The following is a 19,292-nucleotide window of genomic DNA, read 5'->3' on the forward strand; positions in this document are numbered from 1 at the left end:
ATATTTGTGAGGATCTTAAAAAGGCAGGTACACAGCTTCAGGCGCACGACACAACTCGCAACCTACAGAGGTCCCGCACATCAAAGAGAGATTAGGCAGTCTCCGTGTGCCGCCGTACATGGAGGCTCCCTAAGAGAGATATAGAGATAGAGGGCGTGCTGACGCTTAAGCGCCGCCGTCTGTGTTTGTCAACAAACGGGCACAATGCAGGAGCTAAGGAAGCAAGAAAAAAATAAAAAAAATAAAGCTAAGTGTAAAACATGTCACTCTCTATATATGCCTCTACCTCCGTCCATTGTTCTTAGGGCTGTTCCCCGCCTGGATATGAGACGAACGCGTTGACATACGGGTGCTTCTTTTCCGCTGTTTTGCTGCTTTGCCAGGTAACTTTTTAAAATGTTGGCCACGTCTCTGAAGCTTGCCTTAAGGGAGAGTTCACGCCTAGTGGAGTTCATTTGTCGATTAATTTTTTCCTTTCTGTTTCTTTCTTGCTTTGCCCGCACGGAATGTGACGGCAGTGCTGCCGCGTTTGCATTGCGCCACGCTCTGCAGCTTGTCCGTAGTGTTAGCCGAAGCAGAACCCTTGCATTGTTTAGCTGGATGACAGGCACATGCACTACCTTACATACGTATCGACGGGAACGCACAAAGTATATCTGTAACGGTATATCTGTAACGAGCGAGAATAAGCAAGACGACGGGCGCTCAAGCTTTTTGTTTAGTTACAACCATTTACATATGAAGCAGACAGACAACGAAGCCACATGTAGCTTGAAATATAGGGGAAATGAACTCTTATGCTTAATTGAAATGCAGATATAACCAGGAAAATGGAAACAAGTAGATGGAAACGTGAAATGAAATTTACCAATACACCAGTGAAATACGCCAGTGCCCGAGAAAATGGACGGGGCGATAGGCTCCGCAGTATAGATTAAATGGTAAAGCAGGTAACGCACGCGTAATGCGAATGATGCGGGTTCGGCTCCCACGTGCGCAAGTTGTCTCCTCATGCAGTTTAATTTTTCCATTTACCTTACGATTTATACGTTTCAAAATAATAAAGATGGCAGTTAACGTAGCATGTTCCTTCTATACGGCTTCACTGCCTGTTTGCTTCATTTGGCGGTATACCTGTATGGCGGTATACCTGCATGGCGGTATACCTGTGTGGCGGTATTTGGCGGTATACCTGTACACGTGTATCGACGAAAATACTTATGCAAACACACCAACTCCCACAAGTTTGCTATTTTTCTCTTCCCTTCTTTCGTTTACAATCTAAGCACGAGCAACATAGCAACATCACGAACTTCGGTCCTTCGTCAGCAATTGTAGAGCGTCCCATCAGGCGTGACGCGTCATCGCTGCGGCATGCATGCTCCCTTTGTTCTCTCTCATTCATGCCGGCAAGCGAAAGCAAATGAGAACGCCACGGGTGATAAGCGCGCCGGTGATGACACCCCAAGTGCGAAGCACGGCACGCGCGATAACACGCGCAAACCGCTATCTTCTTATCGCGCGAACTCCATTACCCCGCGCGCAAGGTCGCGCAGCGCACCGACAGCACGCAAACACTGCGGTCGCCATGCATACGCGTCCGCTTCGCCGAACACATCAGCTTGGCGGAACCTGTTGGAGGACGCTTTAAGCTTCGCCTTAAAGAGGGGAAAGCGCGATAGCATTCTAAGATCCCCGACTGCTTCTCACGCTTCCCGGCGACTGCAGCTTATGTAACCGTAAAGTTTATAAGGAAACGAAGTTGGCAAACGATATATATATATATATATATATATATATATATATATATATATATATATATATATATATATACACACACACACACACACGAAGGTGAGCTTTGCAGTAGAAACGCGGCCTCTTGCGTGGGCCGATCCCGGAGGTCGTGCACAGCCGCGCCAAAAAAATAAAATAAAAAACATCATTTTCAGCTTTCTGTTATTGTTCCGCGCTTTCAATATTTAAGTCTGAGAAGATTTAACATAAAGGGCCTGCGCTATCGGTGTTTTGTTTCATGGCATTCGTTTGTGGGCTGTCATTCTCAAAATATCGAGGAAAAACTTAGTCAAACCCGCCGTGGTTGCTTGGCGGCTGCGTTGTTGGGCTGCTAAGCACGAGGGCGCGCGATCGAATCCCGGCCAAGGCGGCCGCATTTCAACGGGGCCGAAATGCGAAAACACTCGTATACTTAGATTTAGCTGCACGTTAAGAACCCGCAGGTGGTCCAAATTTCCAGAGTCTCTCCGCTGCGGCGTACCTCCTAATCAGATGGTGGTTCTGGCACGTTAACAGCAATTTATTTTAATTTTTAATGAGTAACTGTTTCAAAGAGTGTAAGACAAGATATATGAGCAACATTAGTGATAGAGTGGTGTGGCTATATAATACGCATATACCGCAAGTCATATGGCAAGGCGTGGCACCATACCTAAATATATACAACAATTTTCACTCACGCACAACTCCGCCGACACCGGATTTTCTGCGACACCGGGCCCTTAACGCTATGGCATTAAAAGGCGACGAGGTCGCGTCGCTACAAAAAGACCACGCAGTGTCCCCGTTGTGACTCGGCATATACACGAAAGCGCTGAGCGACATTTTTCTCAGCGCTGTCTCCACTGTACAGCAGATAAGCGCGAGCCAATTCTGGCGACAGCAAGACAGGGCCATCAATACGGTGAAACGTAAACCGGACGGTTTAAATCACTTCCAGCCTTTCCGTAGAGTTTACGCAATACTGGAACACCGGAAGAACACGTCGCTTGGGCTAGTTGGTGCATGACAGTAACAATAAGCGGCCTAGATTCTCGCGCCAAACAGACGAACGCAAAAGAAACACGCATAAAGACGGGACTGGCGCTGTCCCGTCTATGCGCGTTTTCTTTTTATGGTTGTCTGTTTCGCGCGATAATAATCTACTAAGAATATCGGATACTCTAAAACTCTAGTAGAGCGCTTTAGCATGTCCGGTATCCGGGTAAATGCAAACGGTCTGGGCTTTTTACCTTATGAGCGCACGCGCAAACGTGAACGTCCTGCACGGTGCAGCCACCTACTTTGTGGCGCGGAGCTCAACCAGCCAAATACAACTAATATTGCAGTAATCAAGCGCTTTGCTGCTGGGGTAAATTTTCGGCAGCAAGGCTATTACGCCGCTGCCGAAAATTCACACCAGCATCGAAGTAAAATACACCTGAGTGCTGCACTATTATTTCTAATTGTCTGGTTGAGCTCTGCGCCACCAGGTGGCTGCACCGTGCAGGACGTTCACGTTTGCGCGTACGCTCATCCGGTAAAACGCCCAGTTCGCTTGGGTTGAATACCGGACAACCTAAAACTCTGTTTAATGGAACACCGGAGACGCAGACGTGCAATGCAGCTCTGGTGGCGGCATCTTGTGACACACGTAGAAATATATAGCTGCAACAACCACGTTAGAACTAAAACCTGAGCATGTTGGTAAGCGTCATCTTCAAGAACAAAGCCCTAGCAGAGCGTGTCTGCTATTCCGGCAAACGGGGATGGTTTGGGCGGATTGCCGTATACGGTCGGGGACGTAAACGTGAGCGGCCGGAGCGCTGCAGCCGCCTGGTGGCGTAGAGCTCAAACAGAGAAACACAGAGCTAAAATTGCAGTAACCTACTATATTCTGCTTCGCTGCTGGTGCAAATTTTCGGCAGTGGCGTAATGTGAACACGATTACGCCGCTGTAGAAAATTTACACCCGCAGCTAAGAAGAAAATAGTAATTGGCTCTGTGTTTATGGGGTTGAGCTTTGCACCACCAGCTGGCGCCACCAGTCTGGCCACCTACGTTTACGCCCTCGCTCATCCGGCAAGCCGCCCAAGCGCGGCAAGCATCCGGCAAGCGCGGGCGGTTTGCCGGTTGGGCGGGGGCGTAGACGTGAGCGGCCAGATTGGTGGCGCCAGCTGGTGGCGCAAGGCTTAACCACACAAACACAAAGCTAATTGCTGCAATTACTACCACAGCTGCTTGTGTAAATTTTCGACAGCGGTGTAATCGTGTTCACAATTACGCCGCTGCCGAAAATTTGCACCAGCAGCGAAGTAGGATATTGTGGGTTACTGCGGTTTTAGCTCTGCGTTTGTCTGGTTGAACTCTACGTCACCAGGCGGCTGCACCGCTCCGGTCGCTCCCGCGCGTCCAGCATTTCGCCCAAACCGCCCCCGTTTGCCGGAATAGCGGACAGGCAGGCAAAGTCTCTAATACCGGACGCACTAAAATTCTGTATTTATTCATATCTTTCTTTTCTTTCAATAAATACTGACCAAATGCAATAGGGGCGTCCATTCAAGCATGCGCTGCTACAGTGAACGCCTGCACCCAATACAACATTCTTCTCTTTCCCCGGACCATACGTTTATCATTCTGGTATATTTTTTTCTTTTATTTCAATAAAAACCCTTCTGCCCCTCACCCCGCGCTTCTATTCAACCGCACGCGCCTCCATATTGGTTCTCTCGATATTGAATTTTGGAGAGTCCTATACGTCCGAAGGCCCTCACAGCGGAGCGCTCCAGATTAATTTCTTCCGTCGGTGATTATCGTGCACTGATATCATCGGTATGCAGAGGCGTTATCCTGTTCCGGCCCTATATTGGACGCGGCCGCGCCGAGGCTGGGAAGCGAACCCTCGACATACCATGCTCGATAGCAGCTGGACAGGTTTACATTTCCCATGTCAGTGACACCGCGCTATTGCCTACCAGGACGATTGTTGCCTAGCTGGGCGCATCATTCCCACAGCGCACTGCCGCATCGCTAAACCTAAACTGCTGTGTCGCCACTAAAGAAGAGTAACACACAACATTATTATTATTTTTAAAGGAAATTCATACTGTTCATGACTGTCGCATCCTGCAGTCTGACGTGTTTTTTTTTTTTTTTGTAAAAGGTGCAAAGATATATACACACCTTAAATGCTGCTAGTACCAATAGTTATGACTTTCACATGCAAAACAGCGAGCATTTTTTTTTTATTCTGTAGATTCTGTACCAGTGTTAGTAGCTACAAATACTTAGGCCTCGTAATTTCATCCGACCTGAGATGGAACGATCACATATCTCATATTTCAAAAAAGGCAATGCGCCAGCTTGGTTACTTGAGAAGGTCGCTTCGACAGTCCACACAAGAAATCCGTCTTTTAGCGTACAAAACGTATATTGGGCCAATTATTGAGTACGCCTCGGTAGTGTGGGACCCGTACACCCTGAAAAACATTACTCCAATTGGAAAATATTCAAAGAAAATCTGTTAGATTCGTGTTTAACTGTTATAGCTGGCACGTATCTTCGACAGTTCTTATCAACGAAATTAACCTGGAAACATTAAAATTGAGGCGATATAGGGACCGTCTGAAATACATGTATTTACTTTACCATGATATGCTGGGGATAGATAAGGATATGTACATTACTTTAGTCACTAGGCGTGCAACACGATCCAATCATCAGAAGAAAATAAAGGAATTTTCTTGCAGAACAAACGTATTTAAAAACACATTTTTTCCTCGGACGATAGGTGAGTGGAACGCGCTCTCTGCGAGTACAGTGGAATGCCCGACCGTCCAGTCATTCTGCAAATAGCTGAATAGCATTTAGACTTGATGTTATATGTATATGTATGTATGAATGTAATTTTTCTTTTTCCTTTTTGATTTACAATATACGGAAGTGCTATTTTCGCTTGCTTGTCATTACTATTTGTAAATTTCTTGCTGCTCAGCCTACCGAGCGTGCGCGATGTCTTTCAGCATACCACTATGAATGCGAGTCCTTGTTATCAATATCGCGTTGTTATCAATATGCTCTGTACAGCTTTTGCGATTCAGCGAATATCCGTATTTTAAAATATATTGAAATTTTGTGATGCTTTTTTCGTTGGAATGCTCTGTACGGCTTGTGCGTATCAGGGAATATGTCTATTGCAATGTATTGAATTCTTGTAATGATTCTTGCTGTTAATTTTTGTTTTGTTCATCTGTATATCGCGCTGTCCACTGCTGCCCAAGGCCTAAGACTAAGGCCGGCAGTATCCCGTAAATAAATAAATAAATAAATAAATAAATAAATAAATAAATAAGGCCTGTGAGATCAATGATCTCGGTGTATTTTTATACAGCCTTAAACTTTTAGGCTCACATTACGCGTTGCAATGTGGTGTATGCGCTGTCTTAGCTCTGTTTACAGACTATCGAGAGAATTCAATTCTGTTACGTCATTCCGCAAGTTGTACACAACAATCTGTTTTCCTCAACTCGAGTATGAGTCGGTCGTCTACAATGGCATTTCTAGATTTAACAGTGACATTATATATCGACGCCAGAAAATGTTTCTAAGCATGTGTCATCACTGCTTTACTAACACGGGTATACTGGACCTTCTTCTAGCAATGTTGGATTATTTTCGCTGCCCTTATTTCGCTGCCGACGTAATCGCGCTCTTCTCAGGCCACTTTTTCGTTATCCTCACCTGCCCAGAACTCCTCAGCCGTATCATGTTTCGTATTCCGCGCAAGATCACCAGAGAACATAGAGCTTTCCATATTCCTGCCTGTCATCACCGACAACCAACCGCCCACAGAATACAGAGTCTTTATAACGCTTATTTTCATGGTCTTGATATTTTTCATAACCCGCTCTCATTGTTCGTTTCCGATCTTCGCGTTGTTAGTTTCACGTATTGTTCAACTGCCCTTCTCCTCCTTTTTCTTTTGTATTAATTCACCCTGCGCCTTGCTGTATGCACACTCTTCTTTTCAAGATTTCTCTTTTTATTAATTGTAGATTTTTTAAAATTATATTCCGATGCTTCTTTCTTTCTTTCTTCCTTTTTTTAAATGTATACGTGCTCCAGCACTCAGAACTCGTGGTTGTTAATGGGCACGGTAAATAAATGACTGATTGACTATTAATTTGATACAGTTCAATTCTTGCGTTTTGTATGTATATAATCATGTTGCATGATTAACTCCCTTTTACGCCCGCCTCCTCGTTTCCTGTCTCCATATTTGTTTCTCTATCTCACATTGTTTTGCCTGCGATATTCATCTCTGTACATTTTGTATCGCGTATTACTTTTTAGGTGCACCAGTACGAAGGCTCCGTAGCTATTCTTGCACGCTATAATAAACACTTTATTTATTATTATTATTATTATTATTATTATTATTATTATTATTATTATTATTATTATTATTATTATTATTATTATTATTATTATTATTATTATCATTATTATTATTATTATTATTATTATTATTATTATTATATGTGCAGCCACTTTGAAACGGTGTGGGGATGGGTGTCACCACTTTTGTTGTTATTGCATTATTAGAGGATACACACTAAGCTAGGTTACTCAAAGCAAAAAGAAAGTTTACTTTATTGCACGTTTTATTCCTTTGCTCCATTGCTCCTCCAGTCGTTTCTCGTTAGTTTCAACCGCAGATTCATTATACGCTTCCCAATACGGTTCTTGTAAAACGCAAAGCATTCCGGACAGCCAAAACTGCATTCACATACGGTGACGTTTTACCAGAACCTGCCGAATTGCTTCTGTCCCCATCACCACATGCTATCAACAAATCATATTCACTCGATAATTTTTTTCTCTTATAACTTCAGGTCACTGTCACACCCTTTTCAGAATGCGCCAGTACGACAATATACGGCCACAGGAAAGTGGAGGGGCGCGTTCCACAGCCATCTTCCGGTCATGTGACAGGCAAATCTAATCGGCGTACTCCTGTAGCGCTTTCGCGAGCGGGTGTTTCCAGTGTACGCAGTCACAAAAAAATAATTGCAGAGCACTACGGGACTCCTGTCGAGTCTCTATATAGACTTCTCTAGCCACTCCTTGGAGACTCTGCCGAGATTTAGTCGGAACTTTTTTTTTTTTTTTGTAAGAGGCGGGACTCACGCAGGAAGCCCTTGAGCAGACGCAGCCAGGCGCGCCACAGCAGACGGAGCAGGAAGCACGGCCACAGGAAACAGAAGACGAGCGCGCTCCAAACACAGCTTCCGGCCCAACGCGCGCACCGCCGGTGAAGCGGGAGCGACGGCAACACTGGCTTCGATGAGCATTCCGGAACTCCAACGCGTTCCGAAGCAGGGTCTGAGGCCACGCGCACGCAGGAAGGTCTCTCGTCGACTTGTCGCGACATCGGGACACCGCGGACGCGTCGACGGCACGCAGAAGTCCTCCGGTCCGCGAGTCCGCCTCGGGGCAATTTGATTGCTGTGACGACTTTCGCTCTATATATATACACACGCTTTGTGGCTCCGGTGTACCTACACCCGCGATCACCACCGGCCGTCCAATCTCCGCACAGCTGACGCGGCTGCACCGGTAATGCCAGCGACAAACATCTGCAGTGGCGACAACGATGTACGAAACGCTGGGTGGAGATGGAGGAGGAGCAACTTGCGTTATCGCGAGCGCGCTTTGACCGCGCTCGAGCTTTCTGTTGTCAGCCGGTCGCAGTCCTTCGCACTTCTTTTTATCCAGCTGGGACGTCGATAAGCGCTGGCCGAACGGAGAAGGGTTTGTGTGCGGGAACACGCGCAAACACGCGCGCGCACTCAGGTATTCACAATCGCGTAGAGAGGTAGCAACACCCGCGACCTTGCGGTTATTCAACAAGAACAACAACAAAAAAATGCAACACGCCGATAGCGCGCTCGAAGATGCTTGACCCTTGAAACACCTGGAGAGCTTTCAAAGTGTGCCACGGCCACGGGTGTGTCCGAAACGTCGCTTCCTCGGTCGCGCAACAGAGTCCGAGCCCGGGAACATCGCCAAACGACTGACGCCTTCCTCCGTCTGTAAAATTCTAAGCGCTTCGGCGTATAACAGTGCTATTCGTCATCGAGAAGCCGGGTGGATATATTACTCAACGCCTCCGCTTTCCTCTCCATCGCGTCCTTCTTTGGGCACGAATTTGAGATGCGCGAGGTCGTTTTCTTTTTCCGTTGTTTCGCACGTTTCTCGCAGCAGACGCCCCCTACAGAAAACAGAAATGTAAAAAATATATATAATAATAATTAAAAAAAAAAAGCTTAGTGTGACGGAGTACCGGCGAAGCTAGCGAAGCGGTGAAATGCGATGCGGCGGGAGCCGTTGCTGTGAAGAAAATGTCCGCTCACCTCAGACTGCGCGTCGCTGCGTCGGATGAATCAATGCTCGCCCCCCTCCTCCTTGAGATGGAAATGTAATTACCCGTGGCTCTGTATTGCTGATTCCGGAAGTAGAACGACAGACGTCACCTAATTGCACGCACTCCAACAAACGATCTCGGTCGAACTCTGTCTGGTGGTCGATTTTTCTTTTTCTCAGCTGGCCACGGGGCGACAAAGCTGGCCCCCCCCCACCGTCCAGCTCGCGACAAACACGCGAGAACGAGTTTCTTAACTGTCACGTGACCGTAACGCAGACCATACTCCGCGTGGAGCGAAAGGAAAAAAGTTGAGAAAGTGAGGAGTGAAGAAAGGGTCAACGGCACGGGAAAGGGGAGGCGCTTTCCCGAAACGAGTTCCTCATGGGGGAGAGGGGGCCACTTTCCTGCCACCTGGCGGAACGCGACGGGAGGTTGCGCCGGGCGCGACCCCGAAAAGTCGCCGTCGTAGCAGTGGCACGGTCGTCAGACTCGTCGCTCGTGTCGAGAGGCATATCGTTTCGCGTGAGCTCGCGTGCGAGAACTTGCGGAAGCATTCTCAATGGTTCACAACTATGCGGCATTCCCTCTGTGATGTACTCAAATGCGCATGTTGTTCGTTTGGTCGTGGTAGGATGCGCCGATGCCCAAGGGAAGACCAAGGAACGGTTGCTGAGCCCAACGTTTCGGCGAGGGGCGTAGTCTTCGATTTGTCACGATCGGGTCGAAGAGACGTCCACTTGTCGAAGCGTTGACTACAGCGACATTTCTTGAAATAGCAATCTGTTTGATTACATTTTTATAATATCTGCATAACTGCGTGTAATTCGCACTCTTTTCTTGTCGCAAGATTTAACTATTGATACGTTTGAGTATCTTTTATAGCCTGTGCTTTATGTTAGGGAAATAGCTGTATTGCGTTTCGCTTCTAATCGAGCAATGACATACGGTTCTGATGCAAGTGGAGACTCTCCCGAATCATTATGCCGCAGGAGAAACGCGGCTGTTGCGCAGACGCATCAATTTCAGGGTAAAGTCGCGGAGGAGATCACTTCTGCACGATAGAGTAGACTCGTTTAATAAGCGTGTCTTGTCTTAGGCAACCTATGTATTTCATGTGTCCACTTAGGCACAGACAATTTTATCATTTCCCAGCTTCACCATGTTTGGGTTCCTTTCAAACGATTCGCGGTACACGCGGTATATAGTATTGCGCCTAGCTCTTTACTGTCACTGTCATGGTGCACGTCATTGTCATGGTGCATGTCATTGTCATGGTGCATGTCATTGTCATGGTGCATCTGATACGACCACCGGTCTTCTCGCGACTCGTTTGCAAGCTTCTCAGTTTAGCTCAAATCCACTTGATAACGGCGTTTTATAGGCGTGTAAAACAACGTAAATGAGCATTTTGTTGCCAGATTCCACGGAACCTTTACGTATCACTTTTGTTTAGAAAATTCGAAACGGTTCGGTATTCGATTTGACATTCGGAGGTCGTTCTTCTCTCTCTCTCTCTCTCTCTCGAATATTCGTAATCGATTCGATTGGAGAATTTCGCTATTCTGACGCGCCCCTAAACGTAACCAAAACATCAGAGCTGGTACGGCAGCTACCGTTCTTTGAAGCCAGGCTAGTAACATTTAAATGCTGACACAAGCACGTTTACTGCAATTACTGAGGTTATGGACATAAAGGTTGATACATATACCTACGCGTATGAAGCGAATGTGAAAGTTGGCGGTCGCGTTTGTAGCTCAATTTGAGGTCATTGAAGTTTCAGTGCATTTTTTCTTTTTACTACGTGAACAAAGGGCGGGGGAGGGGGGAGGAGGGGGGAGTAAAGTACGAAGGCAGCCTCGATCGATACGCCCAATCCATCCTACAAAACACGCCTGGGCACGCGTCAAAGTACCTTGTACAGGCGCGATGAAGCGTTAACGTCGCGAGCCAGATTAGTTAGTATTACATGGTGAGCCTCGACACCGGCTGGTTTCGCGCTCTAAATTGTAAGACTGCACTGCTGTTGCTTTTAACGGGCACTAAAAAGAAACACTAAATCAGTCAAAACTGACAGATAATTATTTGAAAACTCTATCGTCACTAATTTGACGGTAAGAGGTCAATTACTTGCAGAGAAAACGAAGATCGAACATCCATTCTTCTTTTCTTTTTTTTTTTTGAAAAATTTGCGCCGAAACCACCGGCGTGGGAACGCGCGGTGTGACGCCGCAGATTTAGGAGATACGTTTTCCTCTGTATGTTAGTTAATGCTCCGTAAACGTTCTTGAAACTTGCTGAGCTAAGTCACTGACCCACTTAGAACAAAATGTTGCCTATATTTACATTAAAAAAAAGAAGGAAAAACGCTACCTAGGCCTGAAGAGGCACGACACCGTCAAAATTAATTGGGTAACGGCGAAGTGGTGCGGGAACCTCCAAAACGGTGTCGCCAACCATGTTTCGTTTCCCAGTCTTTTCTGGCTTACCAGAATGGCTTATTTCTTGGTATTGCATAAGGGGTACTTTACTAATGCCACTAAAACATTTTTTTTTTCTCTTTGATGTCCCTTGAAACTCTCAGCCGACAGAGCGCACTTGTTCTATGCTATACGCGCACGTGTCAGTGAACTTGTGAAAGGTCAGACTCATAAATCGCAGCTTCTGATGACATCAGATCGTCGCTGACGAGTCGTTCCACACGGTAACTGGTCGATATCGGGCGTGGCCGACGTATATGGTCTTCTCGTCGACGCGAATAGGTTTTCGTGGGTACGACACTGATGGTAGAGCACTGCGCGTGTGATGCTACTAGCCATTTGCCAACGCGTAATTTTCAAGGTCAGTGTTTGTTTCCGACATCGAGTCGACGGTCCCCGTGCGAGAAGACGCCACAGACGTATTGACAGTGCGTTTGTGTCGGCTACCGCAGCACACACGTTAGGTGTACCTGGCACCCGTCCTGGGACATTTCCCGTATCAGACAGCAAGAATGTTGTTTGCACTCTGCGGCACGAACTTGGCAGAGACGTGTGGTTCGACGAACGCGCGAAGTCTTCGCTCCTATACACAGCGTTGACTCACTTGCTCCTGCTGTTTTTCACCGAATTAAATAAAGGTTTGACCGCACGTTCGACACGCTCCTCCATCGTTTACTCTTAGACGTTGCCTATACATGCCTCACTTCTTGTATCATACATCACTAAATGACGAACGTCCCCACATTGTAGTTACTGCAATAACTATAGGACGCCTCAGTCGAGCATATATCATAGAATGTACCCAATATGACCAACAGCGCGGGTTCACCTGCTTGACCGTTTGACCATCCTTGACACAGTAAGCAAATTGCTTGGACCGCGGTCATGCCCTGATAAGCAGAGGCTTGCTGTAAGTGCCCTTCGCGATTTCCTACTGTAGACTAATCTAATAGAATGCGTATAAACGACATGTATAAGTTTTTATTTATACATATTTATTTGTTAGTCTCGATCTTTTGTTAATCATGACCACGTGAAGCCAACAGACAATGAAAGCTAAGGAAAGCATCGGACGAAATTGAAAAGCATATAAAGGGAAATGAAAGTGCACGAAACGATAACGTGTCGTCGGCGGGATCCGAACCCACAACCTCCGCATTTACGCGTGCGTTGCACTATCATTTGTGCTGCGGCGACGGTTATAATTTCGTCCACTAAATTGGGTATTTAATGTTTTACTAGATCTAGCCCTGGCAGTGTTAGCCAGCGCCATTCAGAGCCATGGTGGGCTGATGTGGAACATCCTTTTTTTTTTTTTTGCCCGATGATGTCACGTAACACGTGAACTTAGGAAAGCAGGCACGTGGCCAAAAAACCCCCGCATGCTGTCTGACATCAAGGCTGCCATAGTGTGGGTGTGTGTGTGTGCATATATATATATATATATATATATATATATATATATATATATATATATATATATATATATATATATATATATATATATAAACGAGAGGAAATGGGGTTAGCAGAGGGGCCCGATTTTTATTAGTAATATTAGTATATTTCATCCACATTTATTTCCATTAATTTATCGTTTCTTTATTTAATTTATTAAGCACAAGTAATTTCCCCTATGTTGTCCTTGGTGTCAGTGTTTGTTGGCTTCTTATGGTATATATATATTGCCACGAATTATCAAAAAAAGAAACGAATGGGAGGAGTGCAGATAAAAGCAGTCGTTATACAACTTGAGAGTCCACAGCCCTTATAATTGTGCTTCTTCACATTGAGGTTCTATTTTTTTTTCTTTTTTAAACGTGTTATCTCGCTGTGGTGCTGTCCTTACGTGTATATGAGAATAATTAATTGTCCGTGCTCTTTCACTCCTGTGTAATGAGCGACCATCCTGTACTGCGCTACCCGCCGTGGTTGCTCAGTGGCTATGGTGTTGGGCTGCTGAGCACGAGATCGCGGGATCGAATCCCGGCCACGGCGGCCGCATTTCGATGGGGGCGAAATGCGAAAACACCCGTGTGCTTAGATTTAGGTGCACGTTAAAGAACCCCAGGTGGTCAAAATTTCCGGAGTCCTCCACTACGGCGTGCCTCATAATCAGAAAGTGGTTTTGGCACGTAAAACCCCAAATATTATTATTATGTACTGCTCTTTCGATGCTGGTTTCCGTATATGCGACTATCTTAGTATCTTAGTACGCTTGTGTTCGTGTGTGTATCGTGCTACATGTGACCGTTTCTTCCATTTTTCCTCCTTTTTATCGTTGCAACAGGGTAACCGATTTGCGATATCGGGATAGCCGGCTCTGATGTATAACCTATACCTTCCCATGCTTCTACATTTCAAACAATTTTTGAAAAGTGCCTTTAGAGAAACCGGCATACAGTCCGCAGTAGCTCATTAGTTTGAATTCGAGACGCGTTAAACGGAATACGTGTTAGCGCGATCTGACTGAGATGCAGACGTTCGGAAGGCGAACGAAATCGGAAAGGTCACGCAACAAAAGTTTCCGGTGGATATAACGAAACGCTAAACTCGGAAATATACAACACGTGCGCGCAAGCAAGTTTGCACGATGAACTTATAGTCACCTACAACAACAACAACAACAACTGATATCACAGACCTGCCAAGCTTCGAATATAAAAAAAAAAAAAATACCACAGTCGAAGGCGACAATAACTAAAGTTTTATGAAATTACCTGAACGTTGTTAGGCATTACTCAAGGTGTTGATTGCTCTGAAGCTTCCAACCTTTCTTCTGTATGGATGCGGTAAACAGGCGTTCTGCTCTATATAGTCGCGGCAAGAATGATCGTGTGCCATAGAAAAACAAATTTTTTATGAACTGTAGCTCCGACATATTCAGATAATGGCTGCCAAAGTTTTGCTTGTAGTTAAACGTTGCTTCTACTGTATAAGTCGGTGTCGCTGCTCCAGGCTAAGACCTAATAGTCGACGCGTCGGAAATACCAGGCTCCGAGAAACCCGCCAGCGACTGCGTGCGCTATAAAATTGACGAAAATATCAGAAAAGCAAAAAAAAATTATGGTTGTGCATCAATACGACAATCGCACCGCAAGCTAGCTCTCCGGATCGGGGATGTTATACGACGAAATCGCCGAAATTGACCGGCCGTTACGGGCTCAATATTACGGCCTAGTCTCCGAGCTTTATTGCCAGGGGAACTGCACGGAACTAGGCATACTATCCGTCGGGAACGTGAGGCGAGCTCTGGCCAGAACAGAAGCAAAAAAAAAAATAATAATAATAATAAAAAAAAACCGTCGAGCCATCACGCGATGGCGGCTCCTCGCCAGAGGGCGCTCTCTCTCTCCCTCTCTTCTCCGCGCACACAGACGAGGCAAACAGCTGTTGCGGACCATCTCGCACCTCAGCTCTCCTCTCGAGATGTACTGCGCACATCGGAGAGCAAACAGCGGTTCCTCCTGCGGCACTTGCTTTTATGCGGCCTTTATTTTTTTTAAGGACGGCAATCTCCTTTTGTGCTCGCCGCTTGAGCTCGGGCTTTACTGCCTCGCGAGCGAATTATACTGCATGGAGCCTATACACACTCGTGCTGCAGGGCCAAAGGGTGACTGACGAATGTATACAGTCGCGCCGCCTGGGGCTTATATATATATATATATATATATATATATATATATATATATATATATATATATATATATATATATATATAATTGTTTTCTGGTGTGTATAAGGCGCATTTTTGTCCGTATTTACAACGGTGCATCTCGTCTATCAAATATATTCCAATGAAGATAGCAGATGCCGCATGGCTGCAGTAATGTCAAAGGCGAAATTTAAAAAAAGAAGAGAAAGAAGAAACATCGGTGTCGATGACACCCTACGCATAACATAGAGTTACTGTGTATGCGCATATACATTAGAGTGTTTTAGTTGAGCGTCCTTACGGGGTACGCTCCGCTGCGAGTCGCCCCGCTAAAGCACAACGAAGCGATGGGCGATTTTAACGTTTTAGTTACACGTTTAAGGTAGCTTTTCTACCCACCATAGCGGAGCGGATCCTTTCGTAGTTGCATTGCCCCCTGGCCAAATTCAGGGTAATTAAACAAAATAAAAACACCCATTGATCACTTTTATAAAATAAAACGAATATTTGTAACTTATTTCTTCATGAAGTATCTAGACGTGCGCTTGTAATGCGTTCCCTGCTCCGCTAGTCAGCTTACGGCTAAGCGGACGGCGCATGCGCATTCGCGATTCCGCTCCGCTCAGCTGTTGGGCGGAGCGGAGAATCTATCGTGGGCGTGAATGCATGCGGGTGGTGCTTTCTGCGCCACCGGGTATGCGCTGGGTGATCGCTGTGTGGCCAAATACAGACACAATGGGAGAGAAAAAGCCCTCGCTTTCATTTGTTTACCATAATGCCTGACCTAGTTGTCGCCTGCAGCGTCCACAGGTGGCGCAAAAAAAAAAAAAAAGCGACGACCGCCATGCGGGGCCTAGTATCGCGTTTCGACCGCTAAGCACTTAACTGAGTACTGCATCAACTGCACGTATAGATTTGGTGTCCTAATCGAGATACGTATCCTCGGAAAGTGGGCGGCGCGCATAAATCACAACGGAAGTAATCGCCGTAAGATTAATAATGATAACGATACCGTTTGCCCACATCAGCGGCCTCCTCGACTACTTAAATGACGTTGTGCTAGCTGATGAGGTCGCTAGTTCGATTCTCAGAAGCTACGGCGGCATTCCGATGTGGGCGCTGAAGCAGGAAAAGAAAAATTAACCGACTATACGTTTGTTTTAATTATATACCACTGAATGACTTATACTGACGGAGCCGGTAGGCGCTAGGTAAATGTATATGGCGTTATGCGCAAGTATATACACATCACTGTCATGCGAAGAACGACATGTAACTGCACAAGCCCAACCAGACAAACATAGAGCTGTCATTGCAGTAACCAAGCGTATTCTATTCCGCTGCGTGGTGTAAGTTTCCGGCATCAGCGTAATCGTGAACACGTTACCTTTTTAAATGTCATTTTTCGACAAGAACATTAATACAGCACGAACAAGTGTCCATGCCTAAGGCGTTGTGAATAACAAGCGTCATATAATGTATAAAGGAAAAGATTTCGCCAACACCATCGCGTACAAAGGAATACCAGACTATTCAAAGGGACGTCCTGCGACCATTTTTAAGTATGAAATTATTTTAGCTGCCTTTGTCGGCGACCTTGAAGTGACCTTGAGCCAAAAGCCAGAGCCGTTGTCCGGGCACTCAAACGAGAACATCCGGGCAAGTTGCGAGAACAAAACGAGATCATCCGAGCAAACACGGAGACATCTCACTCGATGACTGCGGATGCTTGCTGTCATAACGATGGCGTGATGAAAAGCGGCAGCAGCGGCGAGCGAATTGCCCTTCGTTCAGCCTCCTGTTTCGACGCGAACTAGGCGCGCGACAACACAGCATGCACACGAAGCCATCAGCAATCTCGGCTTGGCGTGGCTTCACACTGTTGGAATCTCAGCGCTGACACCCGTTGTTGCACCTGGGTCGCAAGCCCCAAGGGTAGCGTTGGCCTGGCGGCCTGGGGCACAACTGGAAGCATCCGAAGGTCCCGGCAAAGCATGAGTCGACTGGTAACAGAACAACTTGTTTATTCTAGCATCGCAAAAGAGCGGGCGGTCAGGGCGACCGAAGTGGAGAGACGGGAGAGCACGTTACTCGACAGAAGAAATCGGAGCCTCTCTCGGCGTCCGGGAGCAGCTGCTCTTATACTCTCGGAGTCGAGGGGAAGAAGGAACGCCTCGTCAGAGGCGCACGTGATGCGCGGCACGGACAGGCTGAGAAACACGTTGGGACGAGTGTAGTGACGCATCCGCCGGGCCGATCAGACCTCCTCGCTTCACAGTTGGGGAGCTCCTCTCCCCGGCTGCCGCGCTTTGACAAGCGTGGGCACCAACATGCACACACACACACACACACACAGGCACACTTGAAGACACGTGGCATTGAAACATGCCTGGACGCGCTTAGCGGGGAGGCGTATCGGCGGCGCTGAACGGGCCAAAATCTCCGCCGCTTTGAACGAAGCCCCGGCGTCCGTTGCATCCGCGCCGGCTATACCGCGCGTTGTAGGCGAAACGTAACAACACTTACCGCAGATTACCTCCAAGACAGGACGCGCGCGGCCGGAGTACATACACTCTTAGGCAAAGTTTCCACCCTTTGGGGTGTATCTCTGCCACACAACAATAATCGTAATCTGCCTTGCTTGCGTTTCCTTTCTTGGAAACGCAGCGCCCGCTACTTTCCTGTCGGGAATGTTATGTCATGTTGATAACGCGCATGCCGTTCGTTACTGGGAAGTACCGGGCTCGCAGCGTTAAAGAAAGGAAATGCAGACAAGACAGATGGCGATTATTGTTGTGTGGCAAAAGGGCGTAATTTTGCTTAAGAGTGTACAAGCGGAGACTAGTAAGCAAATTTGGAAAGAAAACGTGCATAATTTGGGGGCAGGACCCCTTAATAGAGAGCTTCAGCCATATGCCATCGCTACTAGAGAGCTTGTACACCCTGTAACACTCTAAGAACAGTTTACACCCTTTGGAGTGCCCCTTCTGCCACACAACGATAATCGTCATCTGCTTTGATGCGTTTCCTTCCTTTAACGCTGCGAGCCCGGTACTTTCCAATAACGAACGGCACGCGCGTTATCAGCATGATAGCATTTCCTGTCGGCAATGCTATCATGCTGATAACGCGCGTGCCGTTCGTTACTGGAAAGTACCGGGCTCGCAGCGTTAAAGAAATAATAATAATAATATTTGGGGTTTTACGTGCCAAAACCACTTTCTGATTATGAGGCACGCCGTAGTGGAGGACTCCGGAAATTTTGACCACCTGGGGTTCTTTAACGTGCGCCTAAATCTAAGCACACGGGTGTTTTCGCATTTCGCCCCCATCGAAATGCGGCCGCCGTGGCCGGGATTCGATCCCGCGACCTCGTGCTCAGCAGCCCAACACCATAGAGCGTTAAAGAAAGGAAACGCATCAAGGCAGATGACGATTATTGTTGTGTGGCAGAAGGGGCACTCCAAAGGGTGTAAACTGTTCTTAGAGTGTAGTATACCGTCGGTTCTTCCTTTGATGTTGTACGTCTATAACTCACTTTAAGTAGCATGTACCAACTAAACAAGTGTGGCCAGCCGGGCTTGTCGGTACGAATACATATTTCAGCAAACAGCGCAAAAAGCGGGACACGGGAAAGGCGCCCACGACACAGACTCTGACTTCTAACACATAAGTTTATTGCGCGAGCGCGAAATATACAGGCGAGAAGCATGAGCGAAACACAAACGGCGTAATGAACACGAGAAGAATGACGTAAGGTTGCAGGTGGGCGGAGATGCGTTAAATCTGCAGATATGAGTCTTCCTTGTCCGATAACAGGACGGATGGTGAAGTGATGCACGAAGGACCACGGGGGATGATGGCAAATGCCTCGGTAATTTCACGCGTGCAGAGTTTAGCACGCTTTTGGATTATGACGAGGCGATGACTGAGACAGCGTCCCATTTGTCATATACGT

General features: G+C 46.8%; 2 protein-coding genes across 3 annotated transcripts in view; one reads left to right on the forward strand and one right to left on the reverse strand.

Annotated features, from left to right (window-relative positions):
- Positions 1–19,292, reverse strand: part of LOC142560422 (uncharacterized) — a 101,500-nt gene that overhangs the window by 69,923 nt on the left and 12,285 nt on the right. Inside the window, exon 1 of one of the 2 annotated variants that reach the window (XM_075672525.1) lies at positions 7,966–8,364. The exons of the other annotated variant lie outside the window; for it this stretch is intronic. Within the exon in view, the coding sequence (XP_075528640.1) occupies positions 7,966–8,209 (244 nt within the window). The 5' untranslated portion in view covers positions 8,210–8,364. Of the gene's footprint in view, positions 1–7,965; positions 8,365–19,292 lie in introns of those variants that run through there. 2 annotated transcript variants of the gene reach the window in all.
- The window catches only part of Synj (synaptojanin), a 117,309-nt gene that overhangs the window by 37,218 nt on the left and 60,799 nt on the right, over positions 1–19,292 (forward strand). The gene's annotated exons all lie outside the window — the stretch shown is intronic.

Source organism: Dermacentor variabilis, chromosome 10 (genome assembly GCF_050947875.1).
Source record: "Dermacentor variabilis isolate Ectoservices chromosome 10, ASM5094787v1, whole genome shotgun sequence".
Taxonomy (NCBI): Eukaryota; Metazoa; Arthropoda; class Arachnida; order Ixodida; family Ixodidae; genus Dermacentor; species Dermacentor variabilis.